Raw genomic sequence first — 22,248 nt, 5'->3', positions numbered from 1 at the left:
GAATAGCTCTTTTATATTCTCTGCTTGGGTGTTTAGTTCATCGAGTGAGATATCAGATCTCTTTAGGCTCAACAACTGGTTTCGGCCTGTCATGACCTCATTAGGAGAGTGGCATCAGCTCCTGACCAATTTGTGCACGAGAGGCCAACCTCGCCTTCAGAGCTCCTAAGAAATATTATCCTTCTATTCTAGAACTCCTAGCACCAACCGTTCTAACGCCACTCTCACGGACTAGTTGTGTTCATCCTCTCTGCGCCCTCGCTCTTCACTCGATAACCCCAAGCTTCACTCCCAAGGGTTCACGGGTATGGGAGAATCATTGTCCGTGACACATGCATGCCATGGAAAATGGAGAGGGCCATGAAAAATGGAGAGGGCGCTGCCGTTGCTGTAGAGGATTTGTCTCGCGGCTGCCGTTGTTGCCATTTATTGAGTCCATTTTTTTTTGTCTTGTTTCTCCTATAAAAGGAGATGACATTTGAAGACAAGAGGCGCACTCCAAAGTTTTTTCGGTGGCCGAAAGAGAGAGCTCTGAGACTGTAGAAGAGTGCAGAGAGTTCTCCTCATGAGGAATTTTCTTGTTGTAATTATAGCGGAATGTTTTAGCCAGTTAAATTTTTGCGAATAGAATTTATTTAATTCCTTGAGTGAGGTTTCATTGAAAATTATGATGGGCTAAACACTGTGTCAGTTATTTAGGTGTAATTTGGGGCTAGGAAACACTGAGAGTGTATTGAGTGCTCGACCAATTGTAATCTTCGGTGCATCGCTTGTTTCTATAGTGGAATTCCGTATTGCTCTCTTCGTGGACGTAGGTTCCGATATTCGGACCGAACCACGTAAATCCGGTGTCCGATTCCCTTTCTTTCCTTCCAACTAATTTTATGCGATTCGCTTGTCCATATTCCGCAACACACCGTTTGTTGTTTCTCCAATTGTGGTCGCCTGGAGTGATGTTGCTCGTGGGGTAATTCATGGACACCAAAAAGGATCCCGGGGTGGTACTTTACAAGTGAGAGATCAGTGCAGCAGTGTCATCAGAAGAAGAAGCGGTGTTGTTAGAAGAAGAGCGAGCGTCGTGGACAGCAACTTTGCCGTCGAGGTTGGAGTGATGGTGGCGGAACACAGCTATGCGTTGGCGAATGAAGAACTGAGGTCGCTCAATGACCAAAAGAAGACTGGAATGGTATTTTGACTTTTCTCTATCGCCACTTTCGTGAAAAAAAGAAGTCTTCCTCCCCTTAGTATTGCCTCTCTCTCTCTCTCTCTCTCTCTCCTTTCTCTGCTTCGACCCCCTCCTTTTGTAATGACGCCGATCTCTCTTTGTGACCGTGTATTTAATGTGTGGCCTCCCTGTTTATATGCAAAGTAATGAGGCCCCACCAAGGAAAGAAAATACCATAAAATATTATATAAGTCTGATCCTTTCCTTTTCGGCTCACGCATGAAATCATCATTGACCATGCAATCATTCTTGTTTTGAGACAGAATATACCGCTCAATATATGCCTCATGTGCAATATTCCCTCTTATTATTTGATATTTCATTTGAAATCTTCCAATCCGTTGTGAAATATATCACTCAATGTATATACCGCATGAATATATGAAAGATTTTCTAAAAATATCTAATTGTCATTCCTCGTAAGTCAATTTTTGGTCATCACAAAACAACGGGCTTGGGCCAATTCTCTCTTTTCATAGGCTTAGTCCAACTCATCAAATTAAAGCTCAAAACCATAAATTCAAACCCATCCGTTACCGGTCCAATGCAAATGCACTAATAATAAAAAATAAAATAAATGCTCCTAAAACTATATGTTATGCAATTTAACACTAATATTTTTGTTTAGGGGTTAAAAATTAATCCTAATTTCATATTTAATAAATGAATGACCGGGTCGGCAAAATTTAGGTATCAACAAATATCTAGCAGAAAATCATGGATACGACAATACTCAATCCTTCCATAGCTTGTTTTAACAGCCATCTCTATTAGGCTTCTGCTCAGGAGCTCATTGAAGTAGTCTTGGGCTGCTTCTTCTACCGTCATGCCTTCTTTCTTGTCTACAAATCCTTTTGCAATCCATAATCGAATTAATCGCCCACGCTTAATGAGGTAACCCTTGGGAAATACACTCGAGCAAGAAACAGGACTTCAAGTAGTATGGCAGGTCATCAAAACTAAGTGAAAGGACTCTCTTCAAGGCTTTGAATTTGTCGTTGCAATCGATTTCAGTATGAAGACTACGATGAACCAGATCACATCCATTCTTTTTTCTCGTGTCTATTGAAACCAAACACCAGTGATGGCTACAATAGCTAGTGGCAATCCCCCGCACTTTCTTAGGATAAGCCTATAGGTCTTTTCTAGATGAGGAGGGCATGAGTTCCCCTGAAATGTCTTTGCGCAGAAAAGCTTCCATGACTGTTCAGCTGGTAGTGGCTCCATCTTGTAAACCATCCCTCTGAATTCTCCGCATGAGGTATATGCCAAGTTAGGACTTCTAGATGTGATGATTATTTGGCTGCCACAGGTGTTGTTAGGCAATGCATGTTTGATCGCATTCCAATCATTTATGCGCCATGCATCGTCTACAATGATCAGGTACATCGTATTTTGTAGCAAGTCCTTGATAATCATATTTTGGCATAACCTGTCCTTTTCCTCTGGAGGAGGAACTGATTCGTCAGTATCCCTCATAATTTGTCGAACCATGCCTTGGAGGATCTCTTCTATATTTGGAGATTGAGGAAGAGTTATCCAAGCACGCACCATGAAATGTTTCTTCAATTCTTCATCTTCGTAAACTTGCTTCACTAATGTAGTCTGTAAGAGTTTTCCTAATGTGGACTAAATTAATTGATATTATAATTTACTGTTTTTACGGTTATCGTAAAACATGGTTGGTCTAAGGTGAGATAGAAGGTTTCTTAATTAGTCTAATATGGGCTGGCTAGTGTGGGCCGAGTTGAGCCTGGCCCGTAATGAGGGGGACTGGCTGGAAACTCTATAAATAGTGCTCAAGTCTTTCCTCTAACCATAATTCTCACATGTATCCTCACCTAAGGGGCGTTTACCTAACACTAAATGTGAGGGGGCCGCCTCATTGAGCCAGTGATACGGAGGGCAATAGAGAAGAAGGACTTGATGCGTGGATCCCCTTGCTATGTGGGTAATCCCTTTTCTGCTTTCACTTTATGTTCGATGGATCCCAAAACAGGTGCGTTAATCTTTCTACTCAATTATGCATGTTCTTGTTCTGGTTATGGAGATCTTGGGGTTGCGCAATTTGCGTCCAACATGTGGTATCAGAGCAACCATAACCCTAGAACTCAAACGCATAAGATTTTTGCCATAATTTGTGATTTTTCGTGATTTTTCACTATATAAAAATAAAATTAAATCACAAATTCCGACTGGGCTTGACGAGACGAGAAGAATCGTAGGTGGCGCGTCGCCGGGGGAGGCCGCACGCGCCCCCGCGTGCGGCCACGCGCCGGTGGGGCGTCGAAGACGCGCCCCATGTGCCTCCACGCCGAGGTGAGGCTCGCGCGTGTGACGCGCGCGGGTGCCGACGCGCGCGACTCGGATCCGATCCTCGCGCGTGCGCCACACGTGGGGTGCTGACGTCAGCGACCCGGACTAGACTCGATTGGCGGCCGACTCGACCCGACCCGACCCGTTGACCTGATCGACCCGGTCAACCGGTCGGACCGGTTTTAACCGGTCAGTTACGTACGCGCGTGGGCACCACGCGCCGCGCACTCAGGCGGCGCGTGCGGGCGCGTGGAGCCTCCGATCGGCGCGTGGATGGTGGCGTTAGGTTCGTATGATCATCCTCTACGTTGTGGTGTATTTATTTTACATGTGTGATAATTTTATGGATGTGAAAATACATACAGAACCCTAAATACGTGTATTTTTAGTGTTTTTTTTTTTTGCGTATTTTTGTTATATTTTATGTGATTTTGAAAATATAAGTGTTGGGTTACAGGTATGTTATCACATAAACATTATAATGGTGTGATTCATTAATAAAAATTAAACTTTATTATGAACTGAAGCTGGCTTAATGAGATACAACCATTATGGGATAGTAATTGAGCTATGTATTGATTATAAAATTTTTGTTGTTTAAGCATACTCCTTTACATACTGGTAATCTTTGAATGATGGATGTCTTAAGAACTCATGACCAAACTGATTGTACTGATTAACATATCTGCTGAATATGGGTAATGCATGTCAATTAAGTTACTGCATATTGTACATGAACTCATATGGTCACTTGTTAATGTCTATCAAGTTGAATATTTTTTATGGTTAAGGAGTATGACAACTTTTACGCAGAACAATAGTATCTACCATTAAATTTTAGATATTTGGTTATCTGGTTTAACTCAATTAATAGGCCACTGGTTAATTACAATGATAATTTGTTATTTAAAAATTGGCTAATAAATCAGTTGTTGGCCTTGGAGTTATTTTTTGCCTTATGAACTCATGAATGATAATGGATCAGTTGTCAAGCTTGTCGATTTGGTGTATCCTGTATTACTATTGATGTTAATTTGTGAGAGATATTCTAAATCAACATTCTTTTAATGTTGTTCTAGTAATCAGTAATTGGGGTGCACAAGAGATGATTGCTTCTATATTATGAGAAGTTTCTTGTGTTGCTGTGATCGTTGATCTCATTGGAATCTGTCTTTCAGGTTCGCTATATATATTTATATATATGTATGATTAATTTTTATTAATTGATAAAGTAATGTAATTAGCATGATATGTGATTTTGGTGATATGCTGTCCCTATCACTAAAGTTAAAATCACATGTATATGATGTATGTGAGTAGTAAATTTTATATCCATGGTATGAGAGAGTTTCAAGGATTCAATTGAGTAGTGACCGCCAAAGTGGCACGCTTGATTGGGTTTGAGAAATTTCGGTCTCGTATGATGATTGGGATGTCTCCTGGTCTAATGCATAGTCATACTCCCAAAGGAGGTGATTGTGTATTAGTTCATGGAGGGATACATGATGGTGTGGTAGAGGATTGACTGATCCCAGTGGTTCATCTGCCCAAAGATGATGAATTCACGAAAATTAGAATATATTCTCATAACCGCTATTATGTGGGGAGTGTACAACTGCATGTCATGTATTCTGCCCAAAGGTGATTATATGATTATGTGTGTAACTCTTTGGATGTGTACTTGTACGTCAAGTTACACGGTGCTCACATGATGCTAATTATATACATTACTTATTTTTTCAATCACATTTTCTGTAATTAATAACTCCAATATTATTGAGGTTTTTGCTGTTTCAAATTTTAAATTGTTGACATATGATTTGTTGCTTGAAAAAGAGTAATAGAATTTGCTTACTGTCCATGAAGCGTTCCATTCAGGAACACTTGAAAAGAGGTTTGCCTGCGGACTGCACTGCTATAAATGATGGAAGTCTTAGTTGCTTGAAGTTATATTTTATCTAATATTGAAATTAGGACACATCTGCAGAGATTGTGTTTAAGTCCTAATGTTATATACATCTCGTATATGGTTAAAAGGTTGTTTTCGAAAGTTTTTTATTTAAGGAAAATGACCGAGATAAAGAATAAAATAATTACAATTAGTCTTAAAAGGTTGTCAAACTTAACAGTGGCCGTGAGTATTTTGGCAAGTATGACAATGCGAAATAGCTTAAATGGTCATTTGTCAAATACTTGGTAGATTCTAGGGTAGTAACTTAATTATTATACCTGAAAATCTTGACAAAAAGATTTGGCCGAAAGGCATAAATGCACCATATTGAACATAGTGATGAGTATGATTAGTAAGACTAATTTATCTGGTCTTTTGTGGGCTGATATTTTGAAAGTAACCTTTTCACAGACAAAAATAGTTTCGTAAACTTCTTTTGAGTTATAGATTAGACATAAATTACTTGAATCATATGAAATTTAGAGGTGTCATGCAAAAGTAAGGTTATCTAATCCAATATTAAGTGCGTTGGAATTCAGATCCACTCAGAATTATTTTGTATCTTATCTAAATTGTTAAAGGGGTATTGATTTTATGACCCTAAAGAAGGTGCAAGAATTATGGAATCACATACTCTAAAGTTTCTAAAAATTGACGTAATTGTAGAGGATAGCTGCTCTCAGACTATTAAAGATAATAGTGTGATGGAGGTTACTGTGTTTTTGTCTTTACCTATACAGATAATTATGGAATCTCTTGTACCATAGACTAAACTTGTTGAGGTTCAAGGTATTATTCTTGATATAGTTTATAATGAAATTTCTTAAACCTCTCAAGTGCAGAATGAAGTGGTTGCAGCTTTATTAAGGAGATTTGTTAGGGAAAGACGATCAATTATACCATCAGACTATATAGTCTATTTGTGAGAGCATGATAACAATATCCACTATATGGTTAATGTAATGACATATTTATAAATGTCGTTTCTTATTCTCAATCAAGTATGTGATTAGATGCCATAAAAGATGATATATAATCTATGAAACATCATAGTGTTTGGAAACTAACTTACTTGCTTAAAGATCATAAGTTCATTAGTTGCAAATTGGCGTACAAAGCTACAAGAATTTCAAAGAAATATTGTGAGATTTAAAGCCAAATTGGTAGCTAAAGTTTTCACTCTGAAAGAAGGTTGGATAGTTAATAGTGAAGAAATAAATATTTCTTTCTAGTATTTTTAAAGATTCTTTCAGAGTGAACGTGTCATTAATAATTTATTTTGATATGGAGTTACGCCAAATAGATACAAAATCTATATTGTGCAATTGGAGGATTTTGCAAAAGATATTTCAAGTAAACTTGTGTGTAGACTGAAAAGTCTTATTAATAGTTTTAAGCAAGTTTCCAGACAATATTATTAAAGTTTCATAGTGTTATTATTTTGTTCAATTGGGAACAAAGTAATTCAATATACTACAAGGTCAGTGGGAGGAAATTTATTTTTTCTTATACTCTATGTACATGATATTTTGCTTACAAGTTGTGACCTTGAGACATTTTATATCCTTTGTACTGAGGTCTGTAAGGATTGTTTTTGCCATATTATATTAAATTTTCTCGGAGGACATTTGCTGATTGTATATTGGAAATATTCAATATACATCATTGCAAGCCAAGAATTGCTCCTGTTGTTAAGGGTGATGGACTGAATCTATCACATTATCCTTATTTAGATATTGAGAAAATCTAGTTAAATGGTGTACCTTGTGTCAGTGCACTTAAAAGTATAATGTATGCTCGAATTTGCACTAGACTGAATATCGCCTTTGTGATGGGACTTCTAGGAAGATATCAATCAAATCCAGGACGTGATCACTGGGTTGCTGCCAAGAAGATTTTAAGGTACTTAAATAAGACAAGGTTATATGCTAATTTATAGACATGTTCAATTCTTGCAGCTAGTAGGGTATTCGGATGTAAACTTTGCTGGCTGTTAGGATGACATAAAATCAATAACGGAATACATATATGTTAGCAGGAAGTGCAGTAAATAAAGTTCTATGTTATTTTCTACTATGTAAGCAGTGTTAGTAACTGTTACTTGGGCTATTAGGCTCCAGAACCTCATGACGGAGTTGATCGTTTTAACTTTATGGATAGACCCATACGGTTGTATTGAGATAACAAATTTGTAGTATTATTTATTTACTACAGAGGTCTTAAGGGGTCTAAATATATGGTGGTCAAAATTTTTGACCATAAGCAAACGGTATAGAAATGTGACGTTTTAATATAACATATTTTCACAGATGATGTGGTTGCAGATCCACTAACTAAAGGCCTACGCCTATGTGTATTTGAGCGACATGTCGTTAGCATGGGCCTAGGAGCATCATGAGATGCTGTTATTTAGTGGGAGCTATTATGGCTTTACTCTGATAAATGTTTCATCTGTGTTCGTTACATTTTGTAATGGTTTGATATGTATCAACTTTTGCATTCAATAAAATATTTTTGAATGTGTTGTTATTATGTTGAATACATATTGATAAAGTCTCAAGGGATTGTATAAACCTCGAGTGAAAGCTAGGGGCATCCGAAATCCGATTATTAGCCTTGTGCATATGTCTTGTGATACATAAAGAAATGTTAACCATAAGGACAAGACATATGTGGGTTCATTGGAACCATAAAACATTCTCTAGTGGCACAAGTTTTTGTGACACCTAAGGTAAGAGAATGGTGACTGACAAATGGGATCTTTCTATGAGAGATGTTATCCATTTGACACATTACCATATTGAATCCATGCCAATAAAGTTAAGAGCATTCGTGACCATAGAAGGTTCTGTGTGTATACATGCAGTTACCGCCATGATTCGGTGTTTAAAACTTTATGTGATAGGATTGACTATTAAGAATTATCTCTGGACCAAATGTACGCACATACAGTACAATTTCAATTAATATAGTCCAAGTGGGAGAATGTAAGAGTTTTCCTAATGTGGACTAAATTAATTGATATTGTAATTTACTATTTTTATGGTTATCGTAAAACAGGGTTGGTCTAAGGTGAGATAAAATGTTTCTTAATTAGTATAATATGGGCTGGCTAGTGTGGGCTGAGTTGAGCCTGGCCCGTAATGAGGGGGACTGGCTGGAAACTCTATAAATAATGCTCAAGTCTCTCCTCTAACCCTAATTCTCACATGTATCCTCACCTAAGGGGCGTTTACTTAACGCTAAACGTGAGGGGGCCGCCTCATTGAGCCAGTGATACGGAGGTCAATAGAGGAGAAGGACTTGATGCGTGGATCCCCTTGCTATGTGGGTAATCCCTTTTCCGCTTCTGCTTTATGTTCGATGGATCCCAAAACAGGTGCGTTAATCTTTCTTCTTAATTATGCATGTTCTTGTTCTGGTTATGGAGATCTTGGGGTTGCGCAATTTGCATCCAACACAGTCCTCCCATCCCCAGGATAGAGATTACTTCTCGTGTGGAAGCGCCCTCAACCAACCAACCAACCAGCTTTTTTGTCGGTTCATTGATGCCAAAAGAAGGGCATTCCCTTGCTGGTCCTGCCACGTGTCATATGGCTTACTAGAGCCATAGCCATGTTTGAGTTTTATTAAATTTGTCTCAGATTCCCCAGGGTCCATCATATATGCTTTTGATTCTGGAAGTTGATCGATTTCATCTCTGAAGCAATTTGGTATTGACCTTTCATGTTCTTGATACAACAGGACATCTTGGAGAGAAGACTGGGAAAACAAATTTCATGATCATGTGCTAGGAGAAGTTTGAACTTATCAAGAGCGTCTTCAGTGTCATGCGATTTCTCTTAGGTGTTTCGCCCAAACTTTGACTTGCTTGTCACTCTCTTCTAGGGAAGCCATAACCCTTCTAGGGAAGCCATAACCCTCAGTGTTAGGGAAATCCCTTATGATGTTTTGAAGATGACAAAATAAATCAAAGGTTACTAATGTATTTAATTGTTGAGTAACAAATTATGGAGATGATAGAACATGTAAAGGATATTATCAAAGTCTATACTTGGAAGAACTGGAAAACAGACTCTATGCTGAAGCTGAACTTATTCAAACTGTGTTCAGACCTTAAGGCTAAATATGTTCAGACGCAGAATATGTTTAGACTGACATCCATATTGTAAAGTCTATTACACTCAGACTCAGATTGTAAAGTCTATTGCACTCATGCTCAGATTGTAAAGTCTATTGCTCTCAGACTTTACATCCAGAACGAGACAGAACGTAACACAAGCCCTAAATGTATAACAGCTAGTGATCTAGTTTGGATTCTACATCAAGATTGATTTGATTGACTCAATCTAATTGATTGACAATTGGATCTTGAAGATAAGAACTTTCTATACGAAGAAGCTCTACTTATGGAAACCAAGATTCTGTTTGTATGGCGATCACATTCAATTTGGGATTCTACTTTATTACTCAACGGCTACCAAATCTTCTAGATACAGATCTGTCCAATGGATAGATTGGAAGGCGATCTCGAGATACTGTCCAACGGCTAGTTTGGAAGTGGAGGGGTATTTAAGGAGACCAAAGACCGATGAGCAAGTAGGAGACGGAGCGTAGAATTTATAATTCTAAAGTCTGAGCAACTTTCGATCATACACTTGTCCCTTGTGAGCTTAAACGTTTGTGATCGTGAGAGAAATACCAAAAGAGTGACTTAGTGAGATAATGTGATCTACCACTGAATGTTTGTACTCAATCTCTTGTTGATCACATAGTGGAATCTAGTAGAAGGCTGTTAGCGTGAGAGAGTAGACGTAGGCTTGATCTAAGCCGAACCACTATAAATTCTGCGTTCTTATTATCTTTCCTGAACTCCTTTATTTAATTTTGTTTAACTGCTAAAGTCTGAACTCGCTCAAAGTCTGTTGTACTTCAGACTCAGTTTCAAAAGTCTGTTGTTTTTCAGACTTAGTTTCAAAAGAAAAATAATTCAACCGTTCTTTGCGAAAATTTTTTCTTTACACCTATTCACCCCTCTAGGTGTTCATACTAGCACTTTCACTCAGGAATGCCCTGACATACTCCAAATTGTCTCTTCACTATTGTAACTTCTTCGTTGGCACCTCCCAATAGAACCCCATACTCTAGAAAGTCCTTGAGCTTGTCAAGTAGGTAGTTTACTGCAATTTCTGCCATGCTTTATTTTGCAAATATCTAAGTACTAGAGACTAAACCCTAAACCCTAACATAGTACTTCCACAGGGTGGGGGTTTGGCGTGGAAATGGTTAAGCTTCTGACGTCTAGTCTGTTGAAAATTGGTGATCCATTGTTGACAAAGAAATCTCTAGTCCAATCTAGACTACTCTAGATGGCCGAGAGCAGCAAGCAAAGAGGAGTGATAATTATTTGGCTGCCACAGCTGTTATTAGGCAATGCATGTTTGATCGCATTCCATTCATTTATGCGCCACACATCATCTACAACAATCAGGTACCTTGCTTTTTGTAGCAGTTCCTTTATAATAGTCCTCTGGCATAATGTATCCATGTTGTCCTGCAGAGGAGGAACAGGTGCTTGGGTCTCCCTCAAAATTTGTGGAACCGTGCCTTGGAGGAGCTCTTCTATATTTGGAGATTGAGAAAGAGTTATCCAAGCACGTATCATGAAATGTTTCTTCACTTCTGGATCTTCATAAACTTGCTTGACTAACGTAGTTTTCCACAGTCCTCCCATCCCCACAACTGAGATTACTCCCCGCGTGGAAGCACCCTCAACCAGCCAGCCGACCAACTGTTTTGTCGGTTCACTGACGCCCACGAGCTCAGCTTTGTCTAAAAGAAGAGCTTGCCCTCGCTGGTCCTGCCACGTGTCATCTGGCTTACTAGAGCCATAATGATGTTCGGCTTTTAATTTGTCATGGATTCTCCAATGTCCATCATATATGTTTCTTATTCTGGAGTTGATGGATTTCATCTGTGAAGCAATTCGGTATCGACCTTTCATGTTCTTGATACAGCAGGACATCCTGGAGAGAAGACCAGGGGAACAAATTCCATGATCATGCGCCAGGAGAAGTTTGAACTCATCAAGAGCATCTTCAGCGTCATATGCGATTTCTCTCAGCTGCTTCACCCAAACTTTGACTTCCTCATCACTCTCTTCCAGGGAATCTGCAACCCTTGGGAATGTCCTTATGTACTCCAATTGTCTCTTCACTAAAGTAACTTCTTCCTCGGCATCCTTGAATAGAACCCCATTCTCTAGAAAGTCCTTGAGCTTGTCAAGTAGGTAGTTTACTGCAATTGCTGCAATGCTCTATTTTGCATATATCAAAGCTCCGGAGAATACACTAGCTGGTATCCTCTAACATAGTGATTCCACAGGCTGGGGGTTTGGTGTGGAAATGGTCAAGCTTTTGATGTCTAGTCATCCATCACTTCATGGCTGTCTGGTCAAGATGCACACCCTGCTCAACAAATTAAAGACCCTTACACTCTTTCTATTTACTAAGTTGAAAATAACCATTATTGATATCTTTTAGTATGATTGCGTGCTACTTAATTTGCTCGGTTTGTGTACTAATATACCTAACTCTGTGAAACTTTTATTAAGATTGATGTTTAGCTTTTCAAAGGAAAAGGAAATGATAAGAAAATTATTTTCCAATTCACTCATGTTTTATATACGGAAACTTCTGATATGGTTCTAATCAAAATTTTTGCTTACTAGGCAAGTTAATTGCAAGTGCTGAATATACTTTTATACTAATGTTAATGAGAGTGACATTTTCCTGAGTGGCTATCGGCAGGCTATTGATTTCAGATAATTGCTTCCAGTGAAAGTCACCGAACATTTGCAGGCAAACTATTCTGTTTCTGAATACCATTGTGATAAAGCTTTCTAAAGCTTGCTTCATTAAGTAAAAGAATCAGCTGATGGTAAAGAAGCAACCTGACTTCATACAGAACTTTATAGCGGGACAAGACTTTGCACTGTCACCTCAGAAGCTCAGGCAAAAAGAGGTTATTGGTATTCAACTAGCAATTTCTGAGCAACTTCTTGGTGGAGCTAGTGTTGTCATGAAGGCTAAAGAGGTTCATGTGACTTATTGCTGAGATACTCGTAAGGTTCATCATCGCTGAGGAAAGGGAGACTAGTTCACCCACTATGCGAGACAAGCAACTGAGGTCATATTCTTAAAATTTTCATCGAGCTCTTCTTTGATTATTCCATAACTTAATGCTAATACAAGCATCATCCAATCGGAGCACCATCACAATCCCGCGCCCAGTGCCCTAACTTACCGCACTTGAAGCACGCATTATCCCTGACACTGCCACCGCGATTGCCACCACCAAGCCCTAACTGATCGCCGCTAACATTAGCGCCACGACGACCTTGAACCGACGAACTTGCTCTGCTGCTGGGGGGGGGTGAAATGGCTATCCCATGAGGATGAGAAAGCTAATTTTACCAGCACCATTCTCCCGAATAAACCTGAAAAAACTTTAAAAAATTAAAGAACAATTCCAAGACACATGTTCTGAGTCACTCATACCTCCGTGTATTCGCAATGTCTGCTGTTCTGCAAGTTATTTTCCGTTTCCCGCTTGGCATTTTTTCAAACATTTGGTGGACGGACTTATGAGGAAAAGAAGGACACTCCATGTTCAAATCCCTGCGAACTTCCTTTTCGATGCTTAGCCTCGTTTGGAACAACTGGCTTCGAAATCCATATGTTGATCATGCAAGCAGGAGGCCCTACTGAGCTACCAGAAATCTTGAAAGAGATGCAGTTGATTATGACCCGCATGTGATGTCTTTTTGGCTCTACTTCTTCCTTTGCACGTAGCTTGATTTATTGGTTTATTGTAGCAATTCCCTGTAGAATATATCAAAGATGATATCTGTCGTGAGACATTGCTACTTCAATTTCCTCGCCTCTTTAGTTTGATCATTAGGGCCTCTCTCCTGAATTTAAAAGCCACTAAGAAATATTTTATTGAACAAATTTTTTGGGAAAAAGTGCCAAGTCCTGCCGCATGACAGTACAAAAAATGATTTATTTCTGTAAGTGGCGTCACTAACTGTAGTCTGTACCATTACAAAACTAACTCAAGATAATGCAAGGTTCTACAGTTTACATAAACAGTATGCTGCTCTTCCTTTTAATTCTTCTCTGTTTGATGATTCATTTGTCTGGTAGTCAAATTTAACACCTTAGTCATATGGCATTGCCATTATCTTTGAGATTTAAAGGTGCTTGTGCTTGCATTTATTTTCAGCATGTTATTCTCGAGAAAGTAGTTGATTATCAATCTTGTAACATCCCTATGGGGTCTTTCTTGTTGACTTTGGCTCAATTTGTCTAGTCGGAAATGAGTAATTTGAAAAATATTTTCTAAAAAATAATTACTTGCATTGTTTGAAATGGCTAGTCAATGGAAATATTTTCATTAATTGTCATGGATGATGAATTTATTTTTATCCATTCATTTTTATGAGCGATACAAACGATTATTTTGGAAAATATTTTCCATATCATTCATTTTCCATGAAACAAGGCGGAGCCTTTCTCTCGCCTTTCCTTTCTCGTGCACTCACCTGTACGATTCCTCTGGAGCTTATTGATGCGGGAAGGTTTGATATTTCTCAACTGACTTGTGTCCAAACCTGTGTATTCTGCTGCTAGCTTGCAAATGTTGACAAACAGCAGAGATATGGCCAGCTTGACCGTTAACATAGCTAACCGGATGTCCCAAAGGAACATTAGGATTATGCAGCTAGACAGTATACATAGGCAGATGAGGGAATCTGAGGTCGTTGAATTGGGAAGAGCATTTAAATGAACAATATATGCTTATATAGGCGATCATGTCTCATGAGAGCCCTTGAATAACCGAGTGTTATGAAAATTTTGATGGCATCAGCATTTATTGAAGCCAGCTGGAAAATTGAGCAAACAAGAGCCCCTGCTCACCTTTTTGGAATGATGGATGCATCATGGAGAGTTTTGGCTCACTTAAGAGGAGCATAATCAAGGGGGACAATTTTGGCGCCGAGAGGATTATCCTTGAAACCAGTGAATCTGGAAGCTGAGGTTTTGGTCGGTTGAAGGTTTCAGTTTCTGTGGTTATCCTCTGAAGGGTGTGGCTGATCGGTTTATGTAATTTGGCTACTATAAAAGCTGTCAGAAATGTAATTATCCCTGACTATGTAATGGAGAACAATTTTTGGCATGGCGGGAAGTTTTGCAATCAATAAGAATGATCTTGTATGTGACACGGATTGTTCATGCTGACATTTTCATAGCCGACTTCATTTTATTTTTTCCAATTACACGTATTCTGGTCTCCTAGAATGGCCAGAAGATATGATCTCATCGACAGCATTTTCTACATAAAATCACTCATCGAAAAGGACGGGAGCCCTAGTGAGAAGCTTTTGTGCTACTTTCGTAGACCGATCCGGGAACTTCTCAGCATCTTTATATTGTCGAGACCTGTCCTGTTGTTACTTACAAGTGATTCGTCTGACTCCTTTCTGATTCAATATGGATCCTCTTCCCAGTCGGTGCTTATTGTCAGTTGTCATTGCCTGCCTCGAATTCTTTTTGAGCGCAAAATCCTGGAACGTACGATTCATGGTTGAAGTTGTCATTTCACTTTGCCCCCATCAAGATACCAGGCACCCGGGCTTGAGACCCCAACGCATGTGCCCGAGTCTTGGGCAGCCATGGTCAGCACCTGGCTCATGCGCCCACGTCACTCACACTTGGGCTTGGGTTCACAAAAGCTGGGCTAGGTCCTTTGAGGCCGGGTCCAAGACCACGGTATCTATGTTGGGGTTTCTGGTCGCGGTGCTTGAGTACTTTACTCTTGCACCCAGGTCACTGGCACGCAGGCCTGTGTCTCTGGAGGCTGGGCCCCTAGACCCCGTGCCCTTGCTCGGGTACTGGGCTATCGTGTCCAAGTCATAGACCCTCAGGGCTGGGTCCTGGGTTGGCCCAGGTCCACAAACTTGGGTCCACAGAGGCTGGGTTCAGGAATAGGAAAAAATATTTTTCAGAAATGTCAAATTTTTCGTGAAAAATACATAGTATTAAAGTTGCTGTCCATTGGAGTTGAGGAGGGAGAGACGAGATATATGGAAAAAGCATGCAAGTTTCCGGGAAACAAAACCTGGGACCTTCACCAGAAGTCTCGCATGCTAAAATTCCTGGCATGGGGACGGTATACGACTAACACAACCGTAAGAGACTCTTGTCATGGTCAAGGCAGCAAAGTCCATTTTAAAGTCTCTGCACGAAGTGAAAATCAGTGGAGAATTCCAGGAGGGCTGGCATTTTCTGAAAACAACGCTTGTGAAGATGGGCTAAATCAGGAAATCATGGGAAAGTGAATTTACTGACTTGAAGAATAGCAAAAAAAGTCTTAAGGTATGCATTCTTCTTTTTCTTCGCCAATTGAGAACGCCATTCACGAAGAGAGCAATGTTGAGACCGTTCGGGGTACGAAAGTGGCATTAACTGCAACACCCCAGGTCGCGCATCGGATGCTTCATAAGTAAGACCATAATGACCTGACATGTACTATTTGGGCCTAGCCCCGGTTCAGAAATTTTAACCTGATTTCCTTTTGAAGCTCGCGGATGAAGCGCTATCCGAGGGGCTTCTACCGTCTCTTTGGATCGACTTACTCATATACGAGTGCCGTTCACATGGAACCTTTCCCCTCTTTGGCCATCAGAGTTTTCATTTGAATATTTGTTACTACCACCAAGATTTGCACCAACAGCCGTTCTGCCTGGATTCACACCCTGGGTTTTGTAGTGACCGTTGCACCCTCCTACTCATCAAGGCTTGGGACTTGCCTTGACGGCCGAGTATAAGTCTCATTCTTCAGCGCCATCCATTTTTGGGCTAGTTGATTCGGCAAAGTAGATTTTGACTTTCATGACCACCATCTTGCCGTGTTAATCGACCAACACGGGTTCTAGGTTAACACGCAATTGGGCATCGTAATTCGACTTCTAGTTCATCCCGCATCGCCAGTTCTGCTTATCAAAAATGATCCATTTGGAGCTTTTGATTCCGTGGTGTGGCTCAACAAAGCAGCCGTGCCATCTTACCTAGAGAAGCCTTCCCTTATGAAGCGGGGGGCGGAGATCCTTCATCCTCAGTTACTTCCCAAGCAGACAACATGTAGGAAGGACGACGGCCTCTACCTCCTCTCGACAATCGACCACCTGATCTACCCCTGCCCCTACGAGAATCGCAAAAGGAATACTCAAATAATCACGTAGGGTGGTGACAACCATCTAAATGGTTTCTCAATATAGCAGAATTTCACCTTAAATCTGTATACACTCTAAGAAGTTCAAAGGCGAATATACAACATCACTTGACCCTTCTCTTCTCTGAGGAAAAGGGACGTTGCAGGATAATGCAAACAAGTTGCCAAATGTCATTTACAGACCCACAGTAACCTTTCCCTATGCTTTTAAACTATTATCACAAGGTAACAAAGATTTTCTAGAATTACAGTCATTCAATCACTAATACCTCGTGAGAAATATTATACAGCATCCTAGGCTCAGCCAGTCATTTCAAGCATGGAGGAAATTCAACGCTCCTCACACAAAGGCCTTGGTGGGCACGAAGTCGCATCCCCCATCTCTCCGGTAACCGTAATATACTTCTGGAACATGGGCCACTTTCAGGTAATAATCTTCTTGTCCATCTGGCATAAGTTTCTTCACGAACTCATCAGGCATGTCAACAAACTTCAGCACTTTCAGCTTTCCCAGGTGCTCAATACCAGATGGAAGCTTCTCCAATGGCTTACAACCCTCAATAACCAGCTCCTCAAGACAAGGCATTGATCCCTTCTCCACTTCCACGCATTTGAGTTTGTCAAAAGGACCAAGGACCAGATACTGTAGCTTCATAAAGTCGTTGGCTTTGAAAGACAACTTGGTTCCCTCATAAACCTGAAGCAACTCGAGACACACAAGATTAGGCAAATTCCCGAGAGACAACAGTGGACTATCCTGTAGCTGACTCCATCTCAGGTGCAATACCGTTAGGCTATCAAGAGATGATATCCAATGTGGCAATGCCTCCAGACGTCCTGTCAAGTATATCCTCTGGAGAAATGGAGGTGGAGACGAGAGCTCTTGTAGATCAATAATCTCATTTTTATTGACCGAAGTTAGAGATATTGCTTGAAGCTTTGTTAACTTTTCAATGGACGAGCACAGTTCCCTTCCATCTTCTTTTCTCAACTTCGTGATGCCTAACCTAATCAATTCTTTCAGCTTTCCAAGCTCCCTCATTAAGCTGTTGTTTCTCCTGTCACTTGCTTCCATGAAGCAGAGCTTTTGGAGGGACTGTAGAGCCCCTATTCCTTCTGGGGACTTGAAGCCAGACTTACACCATGGGTAGCCTATGTTTGCATAACGATATACGAGTAGATGGCGAAGTCGTTGGAGCTTCAAGATCACAACTGGTAATTCTGTGACATATGTCTGTTTAAGGTCTAGGGTCTCTAGGTTTTGAAGGTTCCCTATGGAATATGGAACGGTTCTCACCTTGCTGTACCTGAAACTTAGATATCTCAGGTAGCACCACTCAGCAACTTGAGCTGGGAACCTTGTCAAAGGAGCTGCTGGCAAGTCCAGAACAGTGAGCAGTCTCATGACACTACCTAGAACAGCAACCGCCGAAGATTTCTCTACCCCAAACATGTATAAAGAACGTAGTTGAGACAATGACCTTTTCTGTTGCATAGTTTGCAGGCTGGTCTGTATAGATAGGCGACGAACTTTATCTGGCCATTTTTGATGTTTTTCTATGGCTGTTTCTGCAAAGCCTTGGTTGCTTGACTTAGAAGTAATAATATCCAGCAGAAAATCATGGATACGGAGATACTTCATCCTTCCATCGTTTGCTTTAACAGCCACCTCTATCAGGCTTCTGTTCAGGAGCTCATTTAAGTAGTCATAGGCTACTTCTTCTTCCGTCATGCCTTCTTTCTTGTCTACAAATCCTTCTGCAATCCATAATCGAATTAATCTCCCACAGTCAATAATGCAACCCTTGGGAAACACGCTCAAGTGCAGGAAACAGGACTTTAAGTAGTACGGCAGGTCATCAAAACTGAGTGAAAGGACTCTCTTTAAGGTTCTGAATTTGTCATTGCAATTGATTTCACTACGAAGACTGCGACAGACCAGATCCCATACCTCCTTTTTTCTCGTGTCTTTTGAAACCAAAACACCACTGATGGCCACAATAGCAAGTGGCAACCCCTCGCACTTTCTTAGAATAAGCCTACAGGTCTCCTCTAGATGAGGAGGGCATGGGTTCCCCTGAAATGTCTTTGCGCAGAAAAGCTTCCATGACTGTATAGCTGGCAGTGGCTTCATCTTGTAAACCATCCCTCTGAATTCCCCGCACGAGGTACGTGCTAAATCAGAATTCCTAGATGTGATGATTATTCGGCTGCCACAGGTGTTGTTAGGGAACACATGTTTGATCGCATCCCATTCATTTAATCGCCATGCATCATCCACAACGATCAGATACCTTGCTTTTTGTAGCAAGTCCTTGATAATCATCCTCTGGCATAACCTGTCCTTGTTGTCCTCTGGAGGAGGAACTGGTTCTTCAGTCTCCCTCATAATTTGTCGAACCATGCCTTGGAGGAGCTCTTCTATATTTGGAGATTGAGAAAGAGTTATCCAAGCACGTACCATGAAATGTTTCTTCACTTCTGGATCTTCGTAAACTTGCTTCACTAATGTAGTTTTCCCCAGTCCTCCCATCCCCACTACTGAGATTACTTCCCGCATGGATGCGCCCTCAATCAGCCAGCTGACCAGTTTTTTTGTCGGTTCATTGATGCCCACGAGCTCAGCTTTGTCCAAAAGAAGGGCATTACCTCGCTGGTCCTGCCATGTGTGGTCTGGCTTACTAGAGCCATAGTGATGTTCGACTTTATTTAATTTGTCTCGGACTCTCCAGGGTCCATCATATATGTTCCTGATTCTGGAGTTGATGGATTTCATCTCCGAAGCAATTCGGTATCGACCTTTCATGTTCTTGATACAGCAGGACAACTTGGAGAGAAGCCCGGGAAAACCAATTCCATGATCATGCGCCAGCAGAAGTTTGAACTCATCAAGAGCGTCTTCAGTGTCATATGCGATTTCTCTCAGCTGCTTCACCCAAATTTCGACTTCCTCATCACTCTCTTCTAGGGAATCTGCAACCCTCAGGAATGCCGTTATGTACTCCACTTGTCTCTTCACCGAATTAACTTCTTCCTCGGCACCTCCCAAGACTTGAACCCCATCCTCTAGAAAGTTCTTGAGCTTGTCAAGTAGGTAGTTTACTGCAATTTCTGCCATGTCTAATTTGCATATTTTGAAGTTCTGGGGAATACACTAGCTGTCACAACCCGGATCCTGTAAGGATAGGGGTAGTGCTACAACCATCCTTCTTTTCACCTGAAGAATGCAACTACAAAGTCGAAAACAACATACCGAAATTTCTATAATCCAATAAAAGAATACTTACACTTTCAGCTCAACTAAAGCTAACAAATGTCATTCAGACATATATCAAACTATCTCAACTCACACCGAAAAATCAACTACCAAAGTTTCCCATCAATAGCACTCTTGTACTAATGGTTGCAAACCGAGGAACTCAAAAACATTGGGAAGGAAAGGGGTGAACAATGACAGCTCAATGAGTAAACCGTATCTCTTCTAAGTAGATAGAGCACCTACTATGCACTTTACAAAACAATTTTAACACCCATTTATCATAATTCCAGTATATAACACATATACAAGATAAAAATGAGTTATATCGCTTTAACACAACCATGTATAGATATTTATAGATTAGAAAACATTCGTTAAATTAATAATATCTGAACGAACATCAATGGTCTATTACATTGATAAATCTTAACAATTCACATATCAATGGTTTATTCTATTGATCAATCTCATCAAATCCCATATTAATGGTCTATTCCATTGATTAATCTCATATCACTCATTAACGGTCTATTCCATTGATTTATCTTGCATCAAATCACATGTCGATGTTCATGCATCGACTAATCTTTTGCTCAATATATTACCATATTTACAATACAATGCCTGTTGACAAGGCAACTAAGAGTCTTCATTTGGCCAGGTTTCCACCTACATTTTATAAACCATAACACATTTTATAAGTAGTGGCTTGACTTAGAAGGATATCATAACACCAATATACATATCCAAAAATCCTAATCGGGTTCACAGCAATATTCAACACCAAACCATTCTCCTCTAATATTAGAAATCCAATTTAGAATCAGTCTAAAAAATCATAACACATTTTTAATACTGAAATAGATAACAATTTTATAGCACGTCTCGTCCGCTAGAAATACCTCTCTCAAGCATTTCTTATAACATTTTTGAATTCAATTCATAAATCAGAATATATTTCACAGATCATTTCGGGATCCATTTCATAAACTAGGTTCACAAATTTCGCAACACATTCCTTAAAACAATTCTCAAACCTTTCATAAAATACCAAAACGTAGTAATTATCCAACCGGATTTATGCAATAAACATGCTTTAATTATTCATGCGATACTCAATTCTTTATTACTTCCAGACATGAGTTTACAATATTAAAAAAGAAATAGCACCATGCACCTCAGAATGCTCCAAAACCAAACGACATGGCTAAATGTGCTAATGATCTCGTAATCCTATCAATTAAACGAGAATCAATGTCAAAACCAAGTAAAACATTGCTTTAACTAACGACTCGACTAAATTGCACTTAATCGCTAACAAAACAATCCCATGCACTCAAAAATTGCTTGTCCGAAGTGATTATTCAAAGCCATTTGCAATTAGAGTTTGCATGTCGAACTTTCTTGCGCTATAACTTTCTCCGCTGAACTTCTTGTCAAATGAGCTTTTAGTCAAAATAAAGATCTTTTGAAGTATTAGAACATCCATGACTTAAATCTAGCCGGCAACCGACGAAAATCAGCCTGAAATCTGCTGTCACACACTGTTTATCACGGTGGGAAATTTCGAAAACTTGGTTAAGACAAACCATAAGCTCAAATTAATTTCCATAAAATGCTACAGGTCCAAAAATCCTAAATTATTAAAAGCCCATAATATTTTTAGCTCAACAAAATTTAAATTGGACTTCGCAATTCAAATTTAACTTAATTATGAATTTGAGCCATAATTCTAAAACGTTCTCCGATTGAATGAACAAAAATATTGAGTACTTACCCAGCATTGCAATATGTAGGCACATCAAGATTCCTGTGCCGTGTATGCGCGAATCCTCTTTCCCCTTTCCTTCTTTCCTTCTTTGTTCTCTTTTCTTTCTCTTGCACGAGCTATCTGGTCGTGCCTCTCCTCTCTCTTGTCGTTGCCCCTTTCTGTTTCCTTTATAATAAGAATCCCCTTTTTCCTTTTCCTTTTTTTTTTTCTTTCTGCTTTTGCCTTTTAACTGGGTCAAAACCCGCATATTACACTTGATGGTCTCCTCTAGCTTAGTGCTTCCATTGGCTGGGTTTTGGTGTGGAATTGGTCAAGCTTCTGACGTCTAGCCGTTCCATCAGTTCATGGCTGTTTGGTCATGATGTACACCCGCTTAACAAATAAAAAACCCTTACACTCTTTATCTAGGCTGAGTTGAAAAAGACATTATC

The 22,248-nt window shown here is 39.9% G+C and overlaps 2 protein-coding genes across 2 annotated transcripts; both read right to left on the bottom strand.

The window, feature by feature from the left end:
* Positions 1 to 10,857: 10,857 nt before the first annotated feature.
* Positions 10,858 to 14,236, bottom strand: LOC120293653 (disease resistance protein RPM1-like). Its single transcript, XM_039313358.1, has 3 exons — positions 14,098 to 14,236; positions 12,968 to 12,990; positions 10,858 to 11,808 (listed from the first exon to the last, which is right to left on the bottom strand). The coding sequence occupies exons 1-3, from the start codon at positions 14,234 to 14,236 to the stop codon at positions 10,858 to 10,860; spliced, it is 1,113 nt and encodes a 370-aa protein (XP_039169292.1).
* Positions 14,237 to 17,127: 2,891 nt separating this feature from the next.
* LOC120293652 (disease resistance protein RPM1-like) lies at positions 17,128 to 19,984 on the bottom strand. The gene has a single exon (XM_039313357.1). The coding sequence runs from the start codon at positions 19,903 to 19,905 to the stop codon at positions 17,128 to 17,130; it is 2,778 nt and encodes a 925-aa protein (XP_039169291.1). The 5' UTR covers positions 19,906 to 19,984.
* Positions 19,985 to 22,248: the final 2,264 nt, after the last annotated feature.

The sequence above is a fragment of the Eucalyptus grandis genome, chromosome 5, assembly GCF_016545825.1.
Source record: "Eucalyptus grandis isolate ANBG69807.140 chromosome 5, ASM1654582v1, whole genome shotgun sequence".
NCBI lineage: Eukaryota > Viridiplantae > Streptophyta > Magnoliopsida > Myrtales > Myrtaceae > Eucalyptus > Eucalyptus grandis.
Note: the sequence above shows the minus strand (reverse complement) of the source record. Positions and strands in the feature narration are given on the sequence as shown.